General features: G+C 46.8%; 1 protein-coding gene and 1 long non-coding RNA gene across 3 annotated transcripts in view; both read left to right on the top strand.

The window, feature by feature from the left end:
* LOC310832731 overlaps nucleotides 1-24,848 on the top strand; it is a 150,634-nt gene that overhangs the window by 124,524 nt on the left and 1,262 nt on the right. The gene's annotated exons all lie outside the window — the stretch shown is intronic.
* The window catches only part of MYBBP1A (MYB binding protein 1a), a 55,623-nt gene that overhangs the window by 29,513 nt on the left and 1,262 nt on the right, over nucleotides 1-24,848 (top strand). For both annotated transcript variants that reach the window (XR_014558320.1, XM_083714335.1), the window contains exons 19-26: nucleotides 534-691; nucleotides 2,204-2,338; nucleotides 4,081-4,201; nucleotides 4,908-5,039; nucleotides 5,500-5,568; nucleotides 12,330-12,443; nucleotides 19,422-19,523; nucleotides 23,584-23,708. Coding sequence is in view for 1 of the 2 variants with exons in the window: in XM_083714335.1 (XP_083570461.1) it covers nucleotides 534-691; nucleotides 2,204-2,338; nucleotides 4,081-4,201; nucleotides 4,908-5,039; nucleotides 5,500-5,568; nucleotides 12,330-12,443; nucleotides 19,422-19,523; nucleotides 23,584-23,708 (956 nt within the window). In the remaining variant the exon portion in view is untranslated. The remainder of the gene's footprint in view (nucleotides 1-533; nucleotides 692-2,203; nucleotides 2,339-4,080; nucleotides 4,202-4,907; nucleotides 5,040-5,499; nucleotides 5,569-12,329; nucleotides 12,444-19,421; nucleotides 19,524-23,583; nucleotides 23,709-24,848) is intronic.

Genomic DNA, 24,848 nt, shown 5'->3' with positions numbered 1-24,848 from the left:
CCTTTAAAGCCCTATACTGCCTAGGACCCTCGTACCTACCGCCTCTCCTGGTATGTCCCACGGAAGACCTTACGGTCTTCAAACAAAAACATCTTGGAGGTCCCGGGCCACAGGGAGGTTAGGCTGGCCTCAACCAGAGCCAGGGCTTTTTCGGCTGTGGCTCCGATCTGGCGGAACGCTCTGTCACAAGAGACTAGGGCCCTGCAGGACTTGACATCTTTCCGCAGGGCCTGCAAGACAGAGCTGTTCCACCAGGCCTTTGGCCAGGGCACAGCCTGACCCCCTCTTTTGGCAATCCTCACAGAACTCTAGCCCAGTGGTTGCCATTAACCTGATTTGAACTGATTTTATATTGAACTGATTTTAGAATGTATTATTTTACTGTTGTTAGCCGCACTGTGCCCGGCTTCGGCTGGGGAGGGCGGGATATAAATAAAATTTTATTATTATTTTATTATTATTATTCTCTGTCTCTGGAAAGCTTGTGTTGGCCTGAGTCCGACACATCTCCCTTCTGTCCCTCACATTTCCAGGTTCTAGATCTGGTCGAGGTGTTCCTGTCGAAGCAAGCGGAGAACCCCCTCGTGTTCACCATCATCGACCCTCTACTCTCCGTGATTGAGCAGAGCATGAGCAGCGAGTCCGACAAGCAGGAGCAAGACTACCTCCGGAAGACGGCCGATATCTTTACGTGAGTTTGTGGCGAGGTTTCTTATTTGCTATTTCAATTTAGATAGCTCAGGCGGTAGAACAGAAGACTCTTAATCTCGGGGTTGTGGGTTTGAGCCCCACATTGGGCAAGAGGTTCCTGCATTGTAGGGGGTTCGACTAGTTGACCCCCCCCCCGGGGTCTCTTCCAAGTCTAGGTTTCTGTGATTCTATATATATACCACTACAGTGGTACCTCGGGTTAAGTACTTAATTCGTTCCAGAGGTCCGTACTTAACCTGAAACTGTTCTTAACCTGAAGCACCACTTTAGCTAATGGGGCCTCCTGCTGCTGCCGGAGCACGATTTCTGTTCTCATCCTGAAGCAAAGTTCTTAACCTGAAGCACTATTTCTGGGTTAGCGGAGTCTGTAACCTGAAGCGTATGTAACCTGAAGCGAATGTAACCTGAAGTGTATGTAACCTGAGGTACCACTGTGCTGACAAACCCCAAAGGAGTTTACAAGAACTTAATACGTACAGTAAAAACCACATAAGAAGTTAAAAACAGACATCACATTATTATAGCTAGGAAGTGGAAGGGGCAAGGAGAATATAAAATGGAAGAATGGTATAAAGAGGTGTGGGATATAGCTATTAATGATAAATTAACATGTGCCGTTAAGGTAAAAAGGTGAATATGCAGGAGAAATGATTTTGAGGAAATATGGTGGGTGTTTGTACAAACTGAAAAGGGTCAAACCATTGCAAGAGGTGAAATTTTGGGAGGTTGGATAGTTACAATGAAACAGTGTCGTGGGGGGCACATTTTTATTCTTATTTATTTATGATTATTACTTTGTCAAAATAAAATAAAAATTAAAACAACAACACCACACAGACGCAAAAACAGACATCACCGAAAGTATGTATTCCTCATTGGCTATGTACGTCTGATGGAATAGAAAGGTTTTCACCAGGTGTTGAAATGGAAGATGTCTTGCTCAGTTTTTCTACTGGCAGACCGTGATCGACCAGTCTTTCTTTGCCGTGCTGGAGTTTATTTCAAGTACCTTTGCTACATTTTTATCCAGAGGTGCAAAACGAACTGGGAGTTGCAGACCTCGTGTTTGCCTGTATGCATCTTGATGTGGATTCAGTCCACGTGGCATGGAAGGAAGATTTTCTTTTTCAGGCAGACCCCTGGATGTGAAACATTGTGTATCCAATGCCAGTTCTACTCAGAGTAGACCCATTGAAACTAACTTGAGTCCGTTAATTTCGATGGGTCAACCCTGAGTTGGATGTGACTCTATACCAGGATCTGCTGCAAAGAGAGAGCCTGCAGGTCTATAGTGTGTTCCTATCGGTGGTACAAAATTGTCCAGCCGTGCTCTCAAGTCAGCATTTTGAATGTTTTTAGGTAGCTGCGCTACTTGAACACTTTAGGTGTGGGGGGAAAGTGCAGTATACAGATTATGAATAAAACAAGAATGGTATCATACCGGTAGGGTTTCTTTGGTTTACTGACTGTGTTGTGTTCCCTTGGTTTTCAGGAATCACCTATGCAGATCCAAGCAGTACTGCAAAAACGTGGCCCCCATCCGGGAAGAACTGCATGCCCAGCTGGAGAGTCTGGTGAAGAGAGCTTGCAAGCAGAGCGACTCCTCTGTTGCTCTTTACTGCTTCAGGTGGGTCGTTTGGGCAGGTGTGTGGGTTTAAGACACACACACACACACACACACACACACACACACTTTATCTTCTCATTTAACACTGCAGTTGAAAGGGGCCTGGAACCCTGAGATTTTCAATGAAAAGCAAAACCCGTTTTTCTAAGTTTAAAAGACTTAAAGCAGGTTCCTAGTTCTCAAGGTTTTGGAGGAAATCTGCAGAGGTATCTTCTTCTTCTTCATTTATTATTATTATAATTATTGATTTGTACCCTGTTCATCTGACTGGGTTACCCCAGCCACTCTGGGTGGTTTCCAACATATATAGCAACATATTAAAACATTAAACGTTAAAAAGGCTCCCTATACAGGGCTCTAAGTGAATGTCTTCTCCCATATAGACCTGGCGGGTGTATAAACTATGCAAAGTAAATGTGTTTTGTTCTGCATAATTTATTCTGCTACACCAGTAGCCCAGTACAGGCATCTCGCCACTTATGCGGGGGTTACGTATAGTGTAATCGTTTAATAGCGGGGAACACCATCTAAAAAGCCTGCAAACACCCTCTAAGCCTCTGGAAAGCCTTTTAAAAACCAGCAGCACTTACCAAACTGGCATGAATGGTGGCAGTGGCGGCTCTCAGTTTTCCTCACCACTGGAGGACCGTGTGAAAATGATGGCAAGATAGGGGGGTAGACTGGTACCCCAAAGTTCCTGGCTGTGATTCAGAGGTAGACCGGTACCTCAAAGTGCTTGGCTCCTTCCACACCATTTTCCTGCTCTTTTCAGACCATCAGTGCCCTTATTGCAGTGTAAATTGATTTATTCCATTTATTTCCTGGTGCCGTGCGTCTACACGGTCATGCGCTACTTGAACACGCGTATGTGTGGAGACGCCTGTTAGGTACTTAGTCTAAAAAAGAACAGAGTCAGAAAGAAGAGAAGGCTAGAAAAGGGAAGCGGGGGGGGGGGGGGGAGAGAGAGAAATAAAATAAAGGAAAAAATTAAGAAAAATTGAAAAGAGTAAAAGGACTTCCAGCTCTCTTCTGCAGCGACATATAATATTCATTTCTTACAAATCCAACCATTCGGTCTTCTATAAACCAATATTATTCCAATACTCAAATCCCGATATTGCCAGTTCAGTTTTCACTCAAAAAGCCCATAAGAAGTTTCCAGTCTACAAATTGTTACATACAACAAGCACCAATGTTGGAATGAATGTTTGTTTATATTTTCTTTGATTACTTACGTTACATAGTTTTAAAACCCAATAAAGCATTTAACGGGGGGGGGGGGGGAGTTTCCAATCCTTAACAGATGTCAGTAACGATTTTTCTCTTAATTAAACATGTTAACTTTGCCATCTCAGCCAGATCCAATAATTTTACCAGTCATTCATCTATAGTGGGCAGGGCTTTCCATCTTTGTGCAGTCTCACCATTGTAGTCGTATATCGGAGTGATCTTCTGTAGTCCTTTTCTAACTGTGTGCCCTTAGCCCTAAGAGAAAGGAAGACGTGTGTATTATACAGGCTGCTGAAACCCCAACTCCTTGCCACTAGAAACCTATCCCTACCCCCTGCCTGGCATTTCTCACCCACAAGCCTATCCTCGCAGCCGTAATAAGGTCTAGAAACTTGCTTTTGAAAATGGAAAGGTGAGGTTCTGAGCCTAAAAGAGATTTCTGAGCTGGTGCAGCATGGCATAATACATACGGTTCTCCCTGACCCTTCTCTTGCGTATCGCTCTGCTTTTAGTGGGTCCCTCTACCTCTTCCGGGTATTGAAGGGGAACACGGCTGCTGAAGCTGCTCCGCAGGTCGCTCAGTCAAAAAAGAAGCTGAAGAGCAGTGAAGGAAGCGGTGCGCCGACCGCTCAGGTGAGGAGGTCCTGCATTTCTGCATCTGTGTCAGTAAACTGCAGCCTGCATTCTGCTACCATGGGGACAGTCTTGGCTGCCGCAGCAAATCCCACCCCCTGCCTTAGCCTCCTCCAATCAGAGGCTGGTGCAGGACTCTTCCTGAAAAACTTCCTGAAATATATAGCAGTGGCAGATTTGTTCTCTGATCATTGTGTCACCAGGGAGGTGGCATCCACAGATTACAGTGGTACCTCGGTTTTTGAACGTCTCCGTTGACGAACATTTTGGATTTTGAACGTGCCTCAGAAGTTGAACATGCCATACGGCTTCCGTATTGAGTTTTCTGTTTTGAGGCTTCCATACTGAGTTTTCGGTTTTGGAACTCAAATGGACTTCCGGAATGGATTATGTTCGAAAACCGAGGTGCCACTGTATTTTTACTTTTATTATTATTATTAGTTTACCGCCCTATACCCAAAGGTCTCAGGATGGTTCACAAGATAAAAACACAATATAAAAACACAAAATACATAATCAGAGCAAAAACAACCCAGTAACACACACACCCTCTGACAGATTTTCAAAGGACATTGGATGTCAATCAGCCAAAGGCCTGGTTAAAGAGGAACATGGGGAGAACATTCCACAAGCTGGGAGCCACCTCAGAAAAGGCCCCGTTCTTGTATTGCCAAACACTTACTCCTTTTATGCCTTTTTCTCCTAGTCCCTTGCTGTCGGCAGCCTGGACCTGGACCGAGTGTCCGCTGTGTACAAGGAAGCGTTGAACCTGTTTTTGACAAAGCGCAAGAGCCCGCTGACAGGGCCCATGTTTCTCGACCTCTTTGAACGCCACCCGGTAAGTAGCGGAAGAGCCCGGTCTCGCATCCTTTCCACACCACGTGGGCACACAAAATGCACATTGGTTGTCGATCGGTTTCCTGGGATCCGAGTGACGTCCCAGGAACGGAAGGGGTGTTCTGTTGTCAAAGCCTTCACAGGGTAGTTAGTCTTCTGTACCTCAGAATTTATGACACATCTCTCTGTCCAGGGCCACATTCACACCATGAATTTAAATCATCACTTTCAACTGTCATGGCTACTGCCCTCCCCCAAAGAATTATGGGAACTGTAGTTTAAGGGTTTGAAGGTGGTTAGAGGAGCTTGATTTCCCTTTGCCGGACAAATCTGGAGACCTGGCAGGCCTGATTAGGCCTGTGGGCTGGAAATCCCGCCCCTCGTTTGTCCTAAAACATCACTTGCGATCCTGGTGATGCGAGGCTCCACTAACGCCCAGGTCTCTTCTTTTTCCCTTGGAGATCATGTGCAACCAACTGATTGACACCATTGTCAAGTCGATCACAGAAGGCGCTCGACAGCACCAGCAGGTAAGTGCAAAGGCAGCCAAACTGAGTGGGGTCTGGGGTGGAATTTACCTTTTGTGTTGGTGTATATCAGTGCAAAGGGACACTAGGTGGACACAGAGCCTAGGGCTTGCCGATCAGAAGGTTGGTGGTTCGAATCCCTGCGATGGGGTGAGCTCCCATTGCTCGGTCCCTGCTCCTGCCAACCTAGCAGTTCGAAAGCACGTCAAAGTGCAAGTAGATAAATAAGTACCACTCCCGCGGGAAGGTAAACGGTGTTTTCATGCGCTGCTCTGGTTCGCCAGAAGCGGCTTAGTCATGCTGGCCACATGACCCGGAAGCTGTACGCCGACTCCCTTGGCCAATAAAACGAGATGAGCGCCGCAACCCCAGAGTCGGCCATGAATGGACCTAATGGTCAGGGGTCCCTTTACCTTTACCTTTATATCAGTGCAAATGATGCGATGCCAATGACTTCTTATGTACGTTTCAGAGATTTTTAAAACCAATCACAGCTCCCTCTTTCCACGAATTCTCCCTCTCCTTCCTAGGTTTAACAGCAGCTTAGTGTTAACATCTTACAGCTATGCTAATTGCAGTTAATGCTCATCAAGGTCTCCGAGTTTTAAGCAAGAAATAGGGGTGTGTGGTACATTTACTCCTGACCCTGACATATTTCTTCCTTTCCTGTCGGCAGTGTCGGGATTTGGCTTATCTTGTAAAATGGCCGACGCTGCGATTTGTAATAAATAGCTTTGAATACATACTAGGTGGGAAAGCAAGCCTTGATGGGACTACTAATGGTTTGCCTCAGACGTCTGGTTCTCGCAGAGGGAGGTTTTGCCCATTCCAATAGTTATAATTACTTGTGAGGCAGAAATGTGTCTAGAATATGAAGTGGTGTGAGGAAATTGCCTTGGTGTTTCCTTCTCAGTTTTCTTCCCTTTTCTGTTTTTTCCTGTGGGTCATTGAGCTTCCTACCATTGTCAGCCTGACATTGTTCATAAGCATCGAACTCTTACCTCCCAAATTCCAGACTGAAACATGCACAGAAATGAGGCTGAATTTCCTTCGTCTCACGCACACAAGCGCACACACTCTAATGCGGTTCTGATCTTATTGCTGTGACAATTTTCCCCCTCAGGGAAGTTGACCTTCAAAATGGCTTCCTCAAGTTGTTTATCCCTGAATGAAGGGGATTTCTGATTGTGTGTGTGTGTGAGAGAGAGCTCATTTATTTCCTTTTTCTCCTGGATGAAATTTAATTTATCTCTGTATGACTTAGCTACCTATGAGAATCCCCTGAGTTTAAAGCAAGATAATGGCTTTAAACTCAGGCAAAGTCTCTACATAGCTCCATCCTTATTTCAGACATTGTGATGTATCGGTATATCACGATGTTTAGCTGGTGACATACCACAATGTTGAAAACTAGATGTAGCCCAGCCCTAATATGAACGCAACAAATTAAAATAAAACAAATAAGATGGAACAGAGTCTGTCTGATTATTTTTTAAAGAGGCGATTTATGTTCTAGGCTGCTTCTGCAGCCTTGAGACTCTTTGATTTGCCAGGATAAAAAAAGCAACCCCCGCCCCCCCAAAAAACCCCAGCAACTAAAAACTATACTCCAGCACATGGCGTCTTATGACTAACGTACAGCATGGCATTAAAAGAGGGGGGAAAGAGGGTGCTCACTTCTGCCCACACCGGCAGTGAAGCGATGACTCAGTTGCACAAACGCATGTGAAGTTGAATGCCTTCACCATAGATGTTATTCAGCAGGTGGTAAAGGGAGAATTAATCAAGGAACATTTTGCATAAAGAATGAGAGGCAATAAAGTGGTTTTTCTTTTCAAAGAAAACTAAATAACCCTGCTCTGGTTAGTGTTGCCTACTCTCTCTTTCTGAACTGCAATTAGCGCTTTCAGCGATGATTAGAGCTTATTTTGTCGATGGCCCTTTTATCCCACTCTTTTGGCCAGAGAGCTCAAGCCAGTGTGTGCCCTGTCTTGTCCCTCCCTGTTAATAGTCACAACAACCTTGCGAGGAGGTTTTGGCAGAGAGAGAGCGCTAGAAGTGGCCAGTCCAATTTGGCAGCCCCCAGGTGACGGGGTGGGGAGAGAAGGGGGTGTCAGAAGGAAGAGGGGAAAGGGGGCAATCTTACCGCTTGTGGCTTAGCCCACTGCCAGCATGTGGCCTCCAGCAGATCACACCAGAAGGAATGTGGCCCTTGGCAGAGAAAGAGTTCTCCATCTTCACCCTGGTCCATGAGGTTCCCCCCTCTCCGTCACATCCCTTTAAATAGAGCTTGTATTAAACCCAAAACCTAAAGTGTGACCTTACCTGTCCTTCATCGAGTCAGCGATTCCTAGTTTGGCATTTTCCTCCTTTGCATAGGAGAATCTTCTCTCTCTCTCTGTTTTTAAGGAAGTGGCCCTTTTTAGACAAGATGGGCAAAGAGGAAAAAGCTTCAGGCCTTCAAAATGAAGAGGACCCTGGCCCCAAGCCAGGCAAGCACTTAAGTGGTTTTAATTTTAGGCCAGCCAATCGATCTTAATTCTGCCTGTATTATCACGCACCTCCCAGGGGCCAAAGCTGTTGCATCGGTCCCCCCCCCCCCCTTTCCTCAGACATCACGTTTGTCTCTGTCTCTCCAGATTTCAGTTCTTTTATTCAGAAACAAGAGCCTTTGTGGCACTCTGAAAACCAAGCAGATACATAAGCTTTCGTGGACTAGGGAAGTATTTGGTTGCGATTGAGATGATGATGATGATGATGATGATGATGGTGATTTATTCTTTCTGCCCCACCCATCTGGCTGGGTTTCCCCAGCCACTCTGGGGCTTCCAGCAAAATATAAAAAATAACAAAATGTCAGACATTAAAAACTTCCCTGAACAGGGCTGCCTTCAGACGTCTGCTAGAAGTTGTGTAATTCTTTATCTTCCTGACATCTGATGGGAGGGTGTTCCACAGGGAGGGTGCCACCACCGAGAAGGCCCTCTGCCTGGTTCCCTGTCACTTTACTTCTCTCAGTGAGAGAACCGCCAGAAGAGCCTCGGAGGTGGACCTCAGTGTCCGGACTGAATGATGGAGAGGTATAAACATTCCTTCACATATAATGATCTCAGGCCCTTTAGGAGCATTTGGAGTCAGACAGAGTCCCTAAGGTACTCTGGGCCCAAGTTCTTTTCTCACATTGTGATTTTTGTGTCGCACACAAACAAATGAAGCCTGGCTTCAATGCAGTTCCTCTCACCAGTCCAGCTGGCACACAGCTGGCTCCCATATCCTTACTCCAGAGGAGGCTAGCAGAAGCAAAACACAGTTGTCCGGGAGGGCAGTGGTTGTCATTCTCTTCCCCAGCTGTTAGTACTGATGTGTGCAAGTTCTAGTAGTGTTATTTCATAGTTAATTTGATGGCTACCAACCTGAGCTGCTTTAGAAGGGAATCAAACCAATTCAGGGACGCTGTCTGGGCAGCTTGTCTCCTGATACCCAGAGGAGCATCAGTGGGAAAGGCTGCTGCCGCTGCTGCTTGTGGACTTCCTGGGGGCACCTGATTGGCCACTGTGAGGCAGAAGGGGGGGGGATGCTGAGCAGATTAAGGTCTGTTGCAGCAGAATTATTTAAGCCCGGCTTCCACCTCCTTAGGTTGTTCAGGCGATGCCCTTCTAAGGTCTGCTTTGGCCTCCTTATCTTCATTGCCACAGGTTGGAAGGGATAATGAGAGCTCCCCGCCTGGAGCAAAGCAGAGGAATTGCTCACCGGAGCGTAGCTAACCTGTCTCTCAACAGCCAACGCTCTCCGTGGAAACGTACCGGGGCAGTCCGCAAGGACTTGTAGGGTTGAGTAATTTCCCTAATGCGCTCGAATTATATTTGCCGTTTGATGCGTAGAGAGCAGAGGCTTTTTTTAAAAAAAAAGATAGGAGACTGACAAGAATCCACACCAGCCTTTTCCCCTTCTTCTTTTTTTTTGCAAAGTCCACCAAGCATAGCCTGAGGGGAGTCTATTGCCTCGGTTGCAAGGTCACAGGTAGGTTGCAACTTGGAGGTGCCAGTGAGGGACTTTGCTAAGACATCTCTTCTTTCACCAAAGCGTTTGACTAGCAGGTGGAGCAGGAACTTCTGTCGCATCTTGACATTTCATCTCCTCGGAATCCCACTTTGGCAAATTTTGGTTTCAAATGTTTACTAGGTAAAGGGGCCCCTGACCATTAGGTCCAGTCGTGACCGACTCTGGGGTTGTGGCGCTCATCTTGCTTTATTGGCCGAGGGAGCTCAGCATGTGGCCAGCATGACTAAGCCGCTTTCTGGCGAACCAGAGCAGCACACGGAAACGCCGTTTACCTTCCCGCCAGAGCGGTACCTATTTATCTACTTGCACTTCGTGCTTTCAAACTGCTAGGTTGGCAGGAGCAGGGACCGAGCAACGGGAGCTCACCCCGTCGCGGGGATTCGAACCGCCGACCTTCTGATCGGCAAGTCCTAGGCTCTGTGGTTTAACCCACAGTGCCACCTGCGTCCCGTTTATTAGGTAGTTTTTCAAAATTGTAAATATTCACTGGAATCGTTGGTCAAACACCCGTTATTAGTATCTGGCATCCAGCGATGCCCAAAAGCGTTTTGCAGCTTAAAAGAACAAAGAGGTGGCATCTCAAGGACTAACACATTTCCTAAGACTGTAAAATTGACGTTATCAAAAGCTTCGGTGCGCACCATACATTGAAAGCACTTTTGCACCACTTTAGCAGTCATGGATTCCCCCCCCCCCCGCACCCAAGAATCTTGGGAACTGAGGGTGCTGAGAGTTGTTAGGGGACTGCTCCCAGCGCTACAGTTCTCAGCACCCTTAAACTACAGCTCCCAATATTGTTTGGGGCGATCTCCTTACGAGAAAGCACCTTACAATTTTTCTCCTGCTCTGGAGGGTAGGAGGACTCGAACCAGTGGCTTCAAGTTATAAGAAGTATTTTGACGAAACATCAGGAAAAACCTTCTGACAGTAAGAGCTGTTTGACAGTGGAACGGCTTCCTTGGGAGGTGGTGGACTCTCCTTCCTTGCAGGTTTTCAAGCAGAGATTGGAGGGCCATCTCTCATGGATGCTTTAGCTGAGATTCCTGCATTGCAGGGGGTTGGACTAGATCAGGCATGTTCAACTTTCAAGAGACTGTGATCTCCCACTGTAAAAAGACTGGCAGTGATCTACCAAAGGTGTTGAGCTTTTGGGGGGGCAGGGCAGGATCTTGCGGTCGACAATGCACCCACCACGATCAACCAGTAGATGGCAATCAACTTGTTGGACATCCTTGGACTAGATGATTCTTGGGGTACATTCCAACTGAACAATTCTCCCAGTCTTCTCCTCTGACCTCTCATCATCATTTCACAGCCAATCCCTGGGCTCTCCCCACTTCTCTGCAGCCAGCAAATCCATGACAGTAGGCATCAGCTCTGCCCCTCTCTGGGAGCAACGCCCCCCCCTGCTCCAAACTCATAAGCTCTTTGGGGCATAAGGGTTGGCCAACTTCCCCCTCTTTATTTTTGGCCCATCTCAGAATCTGGCTGTGTTGCCTTAGGTCAGCAGGTTGCACATCCTGTAACTGGCTTCTGTCTTGGCCACCAATATACGATTAAAAATAAAACCACAGCTCCTGCCCGGAAGTTGCACAGAGACAGGATCTGGTCCTGGCACAAACTGGTATATCACAGCGTTCATCAACCTGGTGCCCTCCAGGTGGCTTTGAGTTGAAGCTCCCGTTACCCGTTGACCACAGCTGGAGCTGATGGGGATTGTAACAATATATATTTTTTTAATCTGGAGGGCACAAAGTTTGCAGAGCTGGGCTTTATTATCTGGAAGGTGGTGGAGTTTTTGCCACTAGCTGATAAAATAAAAATGGAAGCGCTTCCCAATTCTTCCTAATCTTTTTTCTCCTGCTGGCTTAATTTCCGCGATGGTTCAAAGATAGGAAGAAGCAAAAGACCTTTAAGTGTCTCTGTGTTGAATAGCTCTGTTTGTGGCCTTTAGGAACCCAACCAAACAAACCAACCTTTCCGTGTCTGATGTGCTTCCGAGATGCAGGTTGTTAAAGGCTAGCTTATCTGCGTGTGCAAGGATCAGGGCCCAGAGACAATCAGTACTTGTGCAAACATCCACGGGGTTCGAGGTTTCTTTTGCCTGGGAGTTTCCAGCTGTTTTTACACACTGCACAGCAACAAGCCTGTTGGCTTCCCAGTGTGCATTCAGAAGGGCACTGTGCCCTCAGAGGGGCGAGGTGTCAGGGGATGAGCCTGAACAGCAAAGACTTGGGGTGTGTTGTGATGGGATGGGAGGTGGAATTCCCTGAAGTCTTAAAAGCAGCTGCAAAATGGGATTTTGATCAAGTGTCTTCCTCTGGGAGGATGCGTAGGTCTCCTTCTCCCTTGTATCATCTCCTTGCGCCGCAAAACTACTACAGTGGTACCTTGGTTTAAGAACAGCTTAGTTTATGAACAACTTGGATTAAGAATGCCGCAAAACCAGAAGGAGGTGTTTTGGTTTGTGAACTATGCCTTAGAAGCAGAACATGTTCTGCTTCCTGTTGAGTGTAAATTGAGTCCTCTGCTGCTAGGGGAAAGCACGCCTTGGTTTAAGAAAGCTTTGGTTTAAGAACGGACTTCCGGAATTGATTAAGTTCATAAACCTAGGTACCACTGTATTAGACACAGGCTTAGGGGTGGGTTGGGGATACCAGTTTCCATTAGTTCACCTGCTTTTCCATCCCTTTATTTTTCAGGCCCAGGCATGCTTGCTTCTTCAGAAAGCTCTGCAGACCCGGGATTTCAAGCTCTCGCTGTCTGAAAATGAGTGGGAGGAGCTGATCAGGGAGAGCACCAATCAGATAAAAGAGGTGAGGCGTTCCAGCCTGATATTAAAACCAGTGTTTGGTTCCCCACCCCCCAGATAAATCTCATACCTCTACTCTACTGCTGTCTTGAGAGTATGATCTGGTCCATAGACAGGAGAACTGCACTCATATGCTGCTGAGGAATAGGAATGGGCTGTGTTCATGCAGCAGTTTATTCCATTTCCCTTACATTTCCCTAACTGTTAATTTGCACTTTTTATTTGAGCTTCCTTGTGATGTAAACGCCACTTCTGGAACCGTAGTGGAAGTTTTAGCAGCCATTTCCGTATCAATTGCCTTCAGAAAAAACCCATTAACACAGATAATTGCAGGAGTAAAGTGACGAAATTTGGGGTGGTATATCGGCATACGAATCTTTCCTGCTTTTGCCATGGGGGAATTTGGGAATAGAGGCACACATGTGCGGGAATTGGAGGGGGGCAAGTAGCAGTGTAGTCCAATAATGTTTGCTGTTTTACCCACTCCTATTGGCATGAATGAAATTTAGCACAACGTAGCAGTGTGTCCGTGAAAAAGGCCACAGTTCTATAACGCAAACGGTGAAAGGAACATTAGAGAACAGGACAGAATACAGTTGGCCAAAGTCCTTATCCAAACTATTCCTTTAGATACAGCGGTACCTCGGGTTACATACGCTTCAGGTTACACATCCTTCAGGTTACAGACTCCGCTCACCCAGAATTATTGCTTCAGGTTAAGAACTTTGCTTCAGGATGAGAACAGAAATCGTGCTACGGCGGCACGGCAGCAGCGGGAGGCCCCATTAGCTAAAGTGGTGCTTCAGGTTAAGAACAGTTTCAGGTTAAATACAGACCTCCGGAACGAATTAAGTACTTAACCCGAGGTACCACTGTATTTAGCAGGTCATGCTGGCAAGGGCTGATGGGAGTTGTTGGCAAAAACAGCTGGAGGTGAATGTATACGATACTTTCAAAGGGAGAAGAACCATTACTTTCTGCAGTATTTAAATCTGTTTTGCAACCCAGCACGGTCAGATAGAATTAGGCTTGCTCGCTAAGATGGCAAAATGGACATGTTTAATCAGAGAAAAGTCATTGTTAACATTTGCCAAAGATTGGAAACCTCTTACAGACTTTTTGCGTCAGAAAGAAATAATGACATCTGGATTTGAGGGTTGAAGATGATGTTTGTTTATAGAAAGTTGCTTTATGGGGTGTTATAGTAAATTGGACTATAATACTGTTTTTATATAGGAGACAGATGAAGAATTGGAAGTTCTTTACTTTCAGAATTTACATTTCTATCTTTCTCTTTTAACCTATTTTCTATTCTTTTTTTTATTTCTCCCCGCCTTCTCTATTCCTCCTCCCCTTCTTTATCTATATAAAAAGTCTTGGTTTGATTAAAAAACTGGAAAATATATCAAGTTTTGTATTTTTCTCTGTCAGCCTCAATAACATTTGGGCTTGCTTAACACCCACTCCATCTTACAAGGTAAAGAGAGACATTTCCTTGCCCTTTTTGCCCACCCCTCCTCCTCTTTCCTTTTCATCTCGCCTGAAGAAGCGCTGTGGAAAACTCAAAAGTGACATTTCAGCTAGCTGTAACACAGATATTACCTCCCTGCTATTCCTAGATATTCTCTCTCTCTCTCTCTCTTTCTCTGTGCAGTGGACCCAACACTGCTACCTGCATTTCTCATATATAAATCTCAGGAAACAGACACCTGGAGACGTTTTTTCCCTTTGACAGGTGCTTCTGGTAAATCGTTCGCTGGGGCCCAGTTTGCTGCAGCCTTCCGCTTCCCGCTGTGCCCTCCTTTTCACCCCGGCTTGTAATTTAATAGGGCCGCACGGTGTCTAGTCCACCTGCTGCAGGTGACGCAAGACAGATGATTGCAGGAGTTAACAGGTTGGGGAGCCGTCCTTTTTCAGCGTGTTGTGTAACAGGAAGCTGAAGGAAAGGGAGTCTGGGGGAGGAGAAAGAGGCTATTAGGGGAGAATATGTGACAGTCGCCTAAAATAGCATCCTAACTAGCTGCGGGCCTCTGCATCTCTGTGTTCACTTACATAATAAGAACTTCCTGACCTTATTTGTATCCATTTTGGTTGGGATGCCATTTGCGGGGTCAGCCGTGCTTCAGGCTCTCCGCTATGCCTGAGCAATCGCGGGCAACTTGTCTTCTGTGCCTTCGCTCCAAAATTGATTCCAGAAAATATATTATTTATTTATTCAATTTATTCAATTTATATACAGCCCTTTATCAAAAGATCTCAGAGAGATGTACAGTGTTAAGAACACATTTTATAGCGCATCGATAGTAAAACAAACATGATGATAAAATAATCATAAAAACCATAAACTCCCCAGCTTTAATATGGGTTTATTATTATTATTTTAAATCTATTTGTATCCTGCAGTTCTCCCAAATTGGGATTCCAGGTGGCTCGCAACGTTTTTTTAAAACATTAAAAACTCAAAGTCGTAAAACCAAAACTATTTAAAAGCAATAGTTTGAATACAGTGAAACATATTTAGGACCAGCCATTAAAGTACAGTTTGCCCTGATGGCAGCCCAGCGATCAGCATCGCCTGCACCTGAGTTTCCATTGGCCTTCCTGAAGAGGAGGAAGGTCTTAGCCTTCTGGAGGAAGAAGAACAAGGAGGAAGCCAGTCTAGCCTCTCTTGGGAGGGAATCTCACAATATGGGGGCTGCCACAGAAAAGGCTCTGTCTCTCATCACCACCAACTGCAACCCTGATGTTGATGGGACCGAGAGAAGGTGCTCACCAGAGGATCTTAGCACCCTAAGGCTTCATCCCTGTCAGAGTAGACCCATTGAAATTCATGGGCATGGCGGGTTCGGTCCATTAATTTCAGTGGGGCACTCTGGTTGGTAAGGAGGAACATTTTAAAATAGGTCCAGAGGGGTTAAATTCTTTTGGTCTACTTCTGCGATCTAGGATCTAGCAAACATGTCCCATCGGTGCAAGGATGTACGTTTCCACACTGGAACTTTCCCCATCCCCCCCTGCCATGTGTGCAGCCCCTCACAACCCCAAAGAAACTACAAATATGAATGGATGAAAACAGGGCCCAGCATTTGCCTCTTCCGGTTTTGAATGCCTGAGCTGTGTTTTGTAAAATTTTTGTTTTGGCAGGCATCAGGTACGACACCACAATACGTCTTGTAGGCAACTGGAGAGCTTTTCCTTCTACCTCAAAATCAGATATTGTGTTTTGATAATAAGTGTATGTTCTGTTGTGAGCTGCTTTGGGCACAGTTTGCTCCGGAAAGATGATACATGAGCTAACCCGTGTTCTCGTCTCAAATGCTGGCTATTCAATATACGCGGAGCTCGGGTTCTGATTTGTTTGTGGTGCTTTGTCCTTGCTTAAATCCACAGGATCGCTTTGGGGGCCTGTCCGTTTCAATCCATCACTGTTATTAAAAACAAAAGCCAATAATGAGCGACATATTTTGATGGCTTGGGGGGGGGGGCTGAACCTGGTGACAAAAACGGATGTGTGTGAGTGTGTGTTGAGAGAGAGAGCAGCAGCATCAGCATCAGTTAAGCTTGGATAATATAAAAAATACACTTTATGTGTACACAAATGGAGGAGCTCCTTCAACAGCCCTTTGCATCAACCCTGGCTTTTGCCAATTTGTGTCTGGGATCCTCATAGTGAAAATATTTATTTTAATGTTGATGTTTGCGGCAAGGTTTTCTTTTGGCACAAAGGCAGCAAACAGAGGTGGAGGGCAGGGGTCCTCTGTCTTAGAAATACAGTGGTACCTCGGTTTACGAACTTAATCCGTTCCGGAAGTCCGTTCTTAAACCAAAACGTTCTTAAACCAAGGCATGCTTTCCCATAGCAGCGGAGGACTCAGTTTACAAATGGAACACACTCAACAGGAAGCGGAACATGTTCTGCTTCCAGTGCAAAATTCACAAACCAAAACACCTACTTCTGTGTTTGCAGCGTTCTTAATCCAAGTTGCTCATAAGCTAAGCTGTTCTTAAACCAAGGTACAGTGGTACCTCGCAAGACGAAATTAATTCGTTCTGCGAGTTTTTTCGTCTTGCGAATTTTTCGTCTTGCGAAGCACGGATTCCCTGGGTAGTAACGGTTTTAAGAAAAAGGAAACAAACTTGAAAGACGTTTTCGTCTTGCGAAGCAAGCCCATAGGGAAATTCGTCTTGCGAAACAACTCAAAAAACGAAAAACTCTTTCGTCTTGCGAGTTTTTCGTCTTACGAGGCATTCGTCTTGTGAGGTACCACTGTACCACTGTATATCACTCAGCTGAGGAGTTGGCCTGCTGGACTCGTAGATTCACCTCTGCATACCAGCAGACAGAGTGAATCCCGTAAGCTGTTTGCTAAGGATGGTCCTGGGCACCAGGCCTTGCGCGGCTAGTGGAGGGAAGGCATTACCATGGCAACGCAAGGGCGTGCCAAGAGGCTCTAGGCCGGGTTGTTGTAGGGATTGAATGAGGAGGGGGAGAACCACATACGTGGACAGAGTTGTTCCGCCTGGCCTTTGGCTTGGAGTCAATTTGATCCCCTCTTTCTTTTTTTCCTTTCTCCTCCTGTGATGAGGTTGCATTTTAATGTTTTAATGTTGTATTTTAATATTGTTTTTAAGTTGTATTCATTCAACTAGTTTGTATTATTGGTTGTTAGCTGCCCTGAGCTCGGCCTTGGCTGGGGAGGGCGGGGTATAAATAATAATAATAATAATAATAATAATAATAATAATAATAAATTATACACCACCTGGAGCTCCTCGGAGCAAAGGGCAGGATATAAATGCAACAAATAAGTAAAATAAATAATTAGGGAGAAGCATAGCTGGGCAAGGAAATCCGCAAACCCTGTGGCCCCATGGAGTTTGTGCACCAGAGTAAATTCTGGCATATATCTTGTCCTGATTTGCTGGTGGCTCCTCGCAGAGCAGACTGAAGATCAGTGCTGTTCATATTGAGGCCTGCTCTGTCTGTAGGCAGCAGGACCTGGAGACAAAGGGCCCCTCACTTGCCGAACTCGAGAACAATCCTGCTATTTAAACTGTGTGTCAGACCAGCTGGAGATGATACGGGTTGGGTCCTTGGCTCAGGGACGAGCCCAGGAGTTGTGGCAGCATAGCTTTCTTAAATAAAAGAATAGCAATAATCCTCATCTTTGTTACTGGCTCTTTCCCCTCCTTCTCTGGGAAACAGCTTATCTGCATTGCTCGCCAGAATGACAAAGAATAGCAACATTTTTTACTGGAATCATCGACTTCTAGAATGGTAGCATTGGAAGGGACCCCCACGGGTCAAACCCCTGCGAGGCAAGAATCACAGCTAAAGGATCCCTGACAGGTGGCTACCCAACCTCTGCTTAAAAACTCCTGCGAAAGGAACAGACGATAATTCGGTTGGTGGAGCACCTGCTGTTGCACAGACATCTCTAGCCGAATGAATTGGAGAGCAGTTGATGGGGAAGATTGCAGGGAGACACTGTCCGGCAGAGGGACGCGGGTGGCTCTGTGGGTTAAACCACAGAGCCTAGGGCTTGCTGATCAGAAGGTTGGCGGTTCGAAAACCCCGTGATGGGGTGAGCTCCCGTTGCTCGGTCCCTGCTCCTGCCAACCTAGCAGTTTGAAAGCATGTCAAAGTGCAAGTAGATAAATAGGTACCGCTACAGCGGGAAGGTAAACGGCGTTTCCGTGTGCTGCTCTGGTTCGCCAGAAGCAGCTTAATCATGCTGGCTACATGACCCGGAAGCTGTACGCCGGCTCCCTCGGCCAATAAAGCGAGATGAGCGCCGCAACCCCAGAGTCGGTCACGACAGGACCTAATGGTCAGGGGTCCCCTTTACCTTTACCTTTACCGTCCGGCACAGTGGACAGGACTAGGCTAGATCAGGCCAATACAAGACCAGCCCACCCACAACACACCAGGGGGCAATGAATGCCTCTGCAGCCAACAACAACAACAACAACAACAACAACTATTATTATTATTATTATTATTATTATTATTATTATTATTATTATTATTTAACATCCCACCCTCCCCAGCCGAAGCCAGGCTCTTGAGTGGCTAACAACAATAAAAGTAACACAGCATTCTAAAATCAATTCAAAATCAAATTAATGGCTCTACTCCTCTCCCTGCTCTGTCTCATTCTGAGGAGGTGAAGCGGGGTCCTTCCTTAGAGCAAGGCATTCTGGGAGGAGGGGACCAGGAAGAGAACTCGTGACCCGCTGCTGTGGAACTTCAAAGTTCTGTGTCGCGTGTTGCATACGCTGAACCTCTGTGAAGTTCGGCACTTGTCAGTCCCCAACTCCCACATTTATGGGGCTGTCCCTGACCCCAAGTTCACACAGCAAAAACCCAAATGTATGTGGAGACCTATGGGACCCTGATGATTTTGCGGAGTTGATACTCTCACGAGAAGCTAGGCGCCTAAGGAATAGGACCATTGAAATGAATGGGACCCAAGCTGTCAGGCCCATTATTTCCAATGGGATTTCTCTGAGGAGGACTAGCACTGGAGACAATCCCTAGGCCAAGAGGGGGGGGTTACCTTTGGCCTGCCAGATGTTGCTGAACTGCAACTCCCACCAGGCCTAACAGGTGTGACCAGTGGTCAGGCACGATGGGAGTTGTAGTTGGGGGGGCTGGTTTATTTCCCTTTCATTCTATTAATAAAACCAAAAACAGCAGACCAAGTTTCACAAAACATAATTCATTTCCTTCAGTTGCTTTTGTTCCCGAAGTTCACTAGTTTTTCTGCCCATGTAACTTTCCATACTTTTTTACACCATGATTCTAACAATAGATTTTTAATGTTCTGGAGTGATAGTTTTCTGATCCTATGCCTTATTTTCTCTTTTTGTGGCAGTGCTGAGGAAACCACAACAAATAGCATAAATGTCTTGAGGTCCCTCTTTGTGGATATGATTTTCGTGGTAATTGATTTCATTTTCTTTCTTCCTTTTTTCTCAGACTTTAAAGACAGTGAGTGAAATCAAGGTCAAGGTGGACCAGGAGAAGATCATCAAATGTCTGGAGCTACTGAACTACCTCATAAAAACTGTGACTCAGCAGGTAGATTTTGCTCTTCCAGCCTGGTTTTATCTTTTATCTGGGACACTGGAGTCTCTTAGCTCACGTAAATTGATCATATGGACCTTTCCTCTTTGGATTAAGATTGCTGTTCCGCTAGGTCTTTGTAGTTGAGAATAGGTGCTTCTTGGTATGAGATAAGGCTGGATGGAAATAAAGTCTTACTGTACATTGGGGATGGTGATGATGGTGATAATAATAATAATTTTATTCTTTATACACCACCCATCTGACTGGGTTGCCCTAGCCACTCTAAGCAGCTTCCAGAATATAACAGAACACAGCGAAACATTTGACATTAAAACCTTCCAATACAGGGCTGCTTTCAGATGTCTTTGGAAAGTTGTGTAGTTGTTCGTCTTGTATAGTTGTTGACATCTGATGGGAGGATGTTCCACAGGGCAGGTGCCACTACTGAGAAGGCCCTCTGTCTGGTTCCCTGTAACCTCACTTCTCACAGTAAGGGAACCAGCAGAAGACCTTCGGAGGAGAACCTCAGTGTCTGGGCTGAATGATGTGGGTGGAGACACTCCTTCAGGTATACTGTTTAGGGCTTTAGAGGTCAGCATCAACACTTTGAGTTGTGCTCAGAAACGTACTGAGAGCCAACATGGATCCTTTCGGACAGGTGGTATATGGTCCTGGCGGCTGCTCCGTGTTCTGCCAGTCTTGACTCCTGGTTCCTTGTCCAGTGTCTTTATCTCCTGGACCACCAGCGCTTTGTATCAACCACAAACCAAGCGGACTCAGGTCTGAGCTTCAAGGCCTCCAGCTGGGAATGGCATCAACGCCGCCTCCCGATTCAGTCAGCAGATCCCAGGGCCAATCCCTATTCCACCCTATCCCAGGTTCTGAACTTCCTCCTCCCTGAGGAGCATCTTAGCCCATCAGAGAAAATCTTGCTACCTTCTCTCATCCTGCATACTGTCCTGGACGTGGCCTGTGCTGGGGGCTATGTTTACCTGTCTGTGTTCCCTCTGATGGCTGCTTCTGAAACCCAGCCCCCATCCACATGTGTACCTCATTCCGGGTGTCGGGCTCTCATACGCCCTCCCCTTTGGACCCTGCAAATCTTGACTGCTTAGCTGCCTGTCCCCAGATGGTCCCCAGTAGAGAGTGAATGAGTTGTTGCTGAGAGACTGATTCAGCGGATGGGTGAATGAATGAAATCAAGCAATGAATGAATCATTCGTATTTTATCCCCCTTGAAGCGAACATGCCAGCCCCAGCTCATATGTTGATTCCTCCTCTCCCCCTTCTTCTTTAACTGTTATTATGCAAGGCGATCCTTTGCTTTCTTTTGGGCATATTTATTTATTGTGGATTGTTTAGAATTGTAGGCTTGGAAGGGACCCCAAGGCATAGCTGTCACCCGTCCCTTATTTGGCGGGAAACTTCCTTATCCCAGCGCCGTGTCCCGCTGCTGTCCCTTATTGATGATGTCCCTTAAATTTCCCGGGTTTCAAAGGAAGCAGCTCCTCTCCCTCCCTCCCTCCCTGCCGGCCAGGGAGGAGGGAGGCTCAAACTGGGTTGCTTGGCTGCCCGGCTTACCCCCCTCTGGCCTCCTCTCACCAGCCTCGGCCCCCGGGAGTCCCTCCCCGCCGGGACTGCCGGGAGTCTCGGGCCCTTCTGCCGCCATCCTCCTCGTGGCCGCCAAACTGAGCTTCTCTGCCTGGGGCTTCCCCACTGCCTGGCGCCGCCGCTACCGCTAGGCCGTACTGCGGCTGCGCCGCCGAAGGACCCGGATCAGATGGGCAGCCTATGAATTGCTGTGGAGCCTTGAGAGGAGAGCGAGGGCAACCATTGAGAAAGCAGTTCAGAGAGAGGAGGCGGAGGCGCGGGCAGGTGTTCCAAGGGCTACAAGAGAAGGACCGCAAGGGCTTCTCCCATAGATTTGTAGTGGTAGACTAGCATAGATGGTCTGATCTGCGTGTTTACTTCGAGCGCTATTTCCCCACCCCCTCTTCCTCCCGCCCCGCCTGATGGAACTGAGAGCTGCAGATGGAGCACGAGAGAAAAGATACAGAACTGCAGCAGCATCTTCGTAGCTTGGACTTCATTTTGCGTGAAAAGTGGTTTCATCAGCTGGTGTCTTGAGCAGTAACCTCTGGAAACGAAGGGCTAAAAACCGGCGCTGCTCTCCCAAATTATCTGGTCCCTTTTAACTTCGTATTTCAGCCGTTTGTCTAAAATCCCTTATTTTGGCTGCTGATCCCTTATTTTTGAGGCTGCTGGTCCCTTATTTTCAAATCTGTAAGTTGACAGCTATGCCCCAAGGGTCTAGTCCAACCTCCTGCAATGCAGGAACCATAACTAAAAATGCTTGTAAGACCAAACTTAGAAGTTTGGTTTTTGGGGGGCTGGGGAGCTAGATTGTCAGTGGAAAAAATCATTTGCAGCTTTTTTGACAGCTGTGTGGGTGAGACAAGGACAGGACCCTTCTGGGAGAGAGAGGTTGACAGCTCAAGCAGACAGGAAGGAGCCAACCCAAGTTTCCCTTCTGGGTCTCCAGTTTCCCCTGAGCTTCCTTCTCCCGGGTCTCTTCCTTCCTCCCTCCCAATGATACCATCCTTCTCGCCCCCCTTAGACACCATGTCTTTCTGTGAAATCGCCGGCAATCTGTTGCCATTGGCAGCAGCCAGGGAATCATCAGCACAGCTTCCCCAGCCCTGACAATGACGGGGGAACTTCAGCAGCGATTTGTTCACATATTATCCATTTCTCAGCACAGCCTTTGTGTGTAATGATCCCAAGCGGGTGGGTGGGGGGTGAAGGGCAGGAACGCACCATAAAACTCAGGTATAAGATATCCCATTTTATCTATTTTGGAAGAAGACCAGACTCTACAGGTAGATGTGTTTAGAAAGAATTTTATTTATCAGTATAAGCTGGCTGGCCTTGAGCGCTGCAGTTCTCTTCGCTGTTTTTGTGGGTGGTCTTGAGAAAACTTGGCCCGGCTTCAGACATCCCTGGAAGGAGGGGGGGGGGGAAAGGGCAGTGAGTGGGATGGCTGGAATTTAGCAACATCACCCAGAGCACCTCCACTGGCATCTGCCCAGCAACTTCATCTGCTAACTTCAGCCTGCCGGTTTCCACAGCTTTCACCTGTTCACAAATATCTGCCAATTTCCTTTTTCGCACACCGTGTTAGCATGAATGTGCACACGCCACTCGCCTCAACCGCATTTGAAGCCTCCCATTCTCACTCACACACAAACAGGCATCAGCCAACATCCACGAAGAACTCAAGCAGGGACGTTTCTTCGTCATTCGCTCTCCCTTCATTCCCATTCATGCCCTGGCTTCAGCCCACAAATATCCGCCAGCTTCTGTTGACTGGTGTCCGAAAGTGAGCTTCAACAGACCTTTTATCTGGAACTCCTGTCTATCATTCCATAACATCCGCTGCCTCTGTTGTCTTTTGTGCATCCATTAATTTTTTTCCCCAAGAAGACACTTAAGTGGAGATTTCCATCCTGGTTTGTCTACTTTGAATCTGACTTTTTTTAAAAAAGCAAATACAGTAGAACCTCTACTTACGACCGCCTCTACTTGGGCTCGATCCAAGTTGCGACCGCAGCAAACCCGGAAGTAAATACTGGGTTTGCCGTGATTCACGTACGTGCAGAAGTGACTTCTTCTGTTTGTGCACGTGCAGAAGCGGCAAGCAGCCGCCGCCATCTGTACATGCGCAGAAGCGCACTGCTGCCAAATGCACCAGCAACCCGGATCGACTTACAGACGGACCTCTGGAACTGATTACGTCCATAAGTAGAGATTCCACTGTACATATATGAAACTGTTTTTATATGCTTATATTAAGTTGCTCTGAGATACATATCTGAAACTGAAATTAATTAACATGGAGACATATGGCTGCTCCTTCGTTTAGGGAGACCCAAGAGCTCCGTTGCGGGGTCGGGACCGCATCTTGCCAATTTGTGAGCGTGTAAAGATACCGATTTGCAGTTTGCGTGACTTATTTGAGGTGCAGTGTTTGGTGGGTGCCAACCAATCTGGCTTTGTGGTCTTTCCCCTTCAGAAGCTGAACGTGGATCTGGCAGGGCTGCGCCAGGTGCTGCAGGCGCTGAGTCAGCATGAAGGCTTCGGGAGGTCCACACGACTCGACAATATCTACTGGAACGTCATGAAGCTCCTTGGCGTCACGTAGGTGCTTTGTTTTGGGGCGAAACCTGGCCGGATGTGAATCGCATTGTTGGCCCTTGCATTTATTTATTACTTGCATTAAAATGAAAGCTCATGAGAGGTCCTCAGCAGGAGAACCTCTTTGGTGTAGTGGACAGACTACGGGCATGGGAGACCCGGGTTCAAATCCTCGCTCAGCCAGGAACAACCTCCCTCGCAGGGTGGCTGTAAGGATGAAATGAGTAGAGGGAAGACCATGTCTGCCTGCTTGAAGTCCTCAGAGGAAAGGTGGGATATAAATATAATGCCACTGAAATGTGGCTTACTGGTAGAACATTGCTCTGTCCCAGGTCCCATCCTTGGCATCTCCAGGTGGGGCTGGGAAGGACCCCTCCCTGAAACCCTGGAGAGCTGCTGCCAGTCAGTGTAGACAGCACTAAGCTAGATGGACCAGTGGTGTGATTCTGTCTGAGGCAGCTGCCTAGGCTCGTAACAACAGCAACCTGGGTTGGAACAGCACAGGGATGTCTTCAACTCCTTTCCCCCTTGCCATATTCCCAACTTTCCACTCTACTCGCCTGCAGTTGCAGTTCCATAAATGAAGAAGATGTATCTGAGGGTCGCTCAGGTTTTATTTGCCTCTCTGCATAAAGACGGCTTCATAATCTTTGGCCTGTTAAATATGATGCCCAGTGCACTGGGGGGGGGGCACAGAGGGCAATGTGAGTAGGATGTAGCAGGGCAGTTATGCACCCTGTTAGCCCCACCCCCAAAAGTGCCCGGGCTCCATGCCACCACCCCCTGGCCCTACCCAGGTGTTTAGAAAGTTGATGCGAGTTTTAATTTGCTTTTAGTCTATTGTTATTTTAACGTTTTGAAATGCCATATTACTGTTTTGTTGCTGATTTTTCTTAGTGATAATTTTATTATATTTTACAATCAAGCAATCAAGCATAAATAAATGAAACATCCAGAGGGGACCCAGATTTGGGAAGCCTGGAATAGATGAGCTTTTCTTATTTATACAGGGTGTGGAACATGTGTACTCTGTATCTACGGGGCCTCTTTTAAAGGACTCACCCTGTATAAATATAATAACAGGGCTGGGGGGAGCCACTGCTCTTAACCCGCCATAAAGCCACATCATAGATATACACACCA

Source organism: Podarcis gaigeae, assembly GCF_964106915.1.
Source record: "Podarcis gaigeae genome assembly, chromosome: 15".
Classification (NCBI taxonomy): Eukaryota; Metazoa; Chordata; class Lepidosauria; order Squamata; family Lacertidae; genus Podarcis; species Podarcis gaigeae.
The sequence above is the reverse complement of the archived record's forward strand: the minus strand, read 5'-3'. Positions and strand labels throughout refer to the sequence as shown.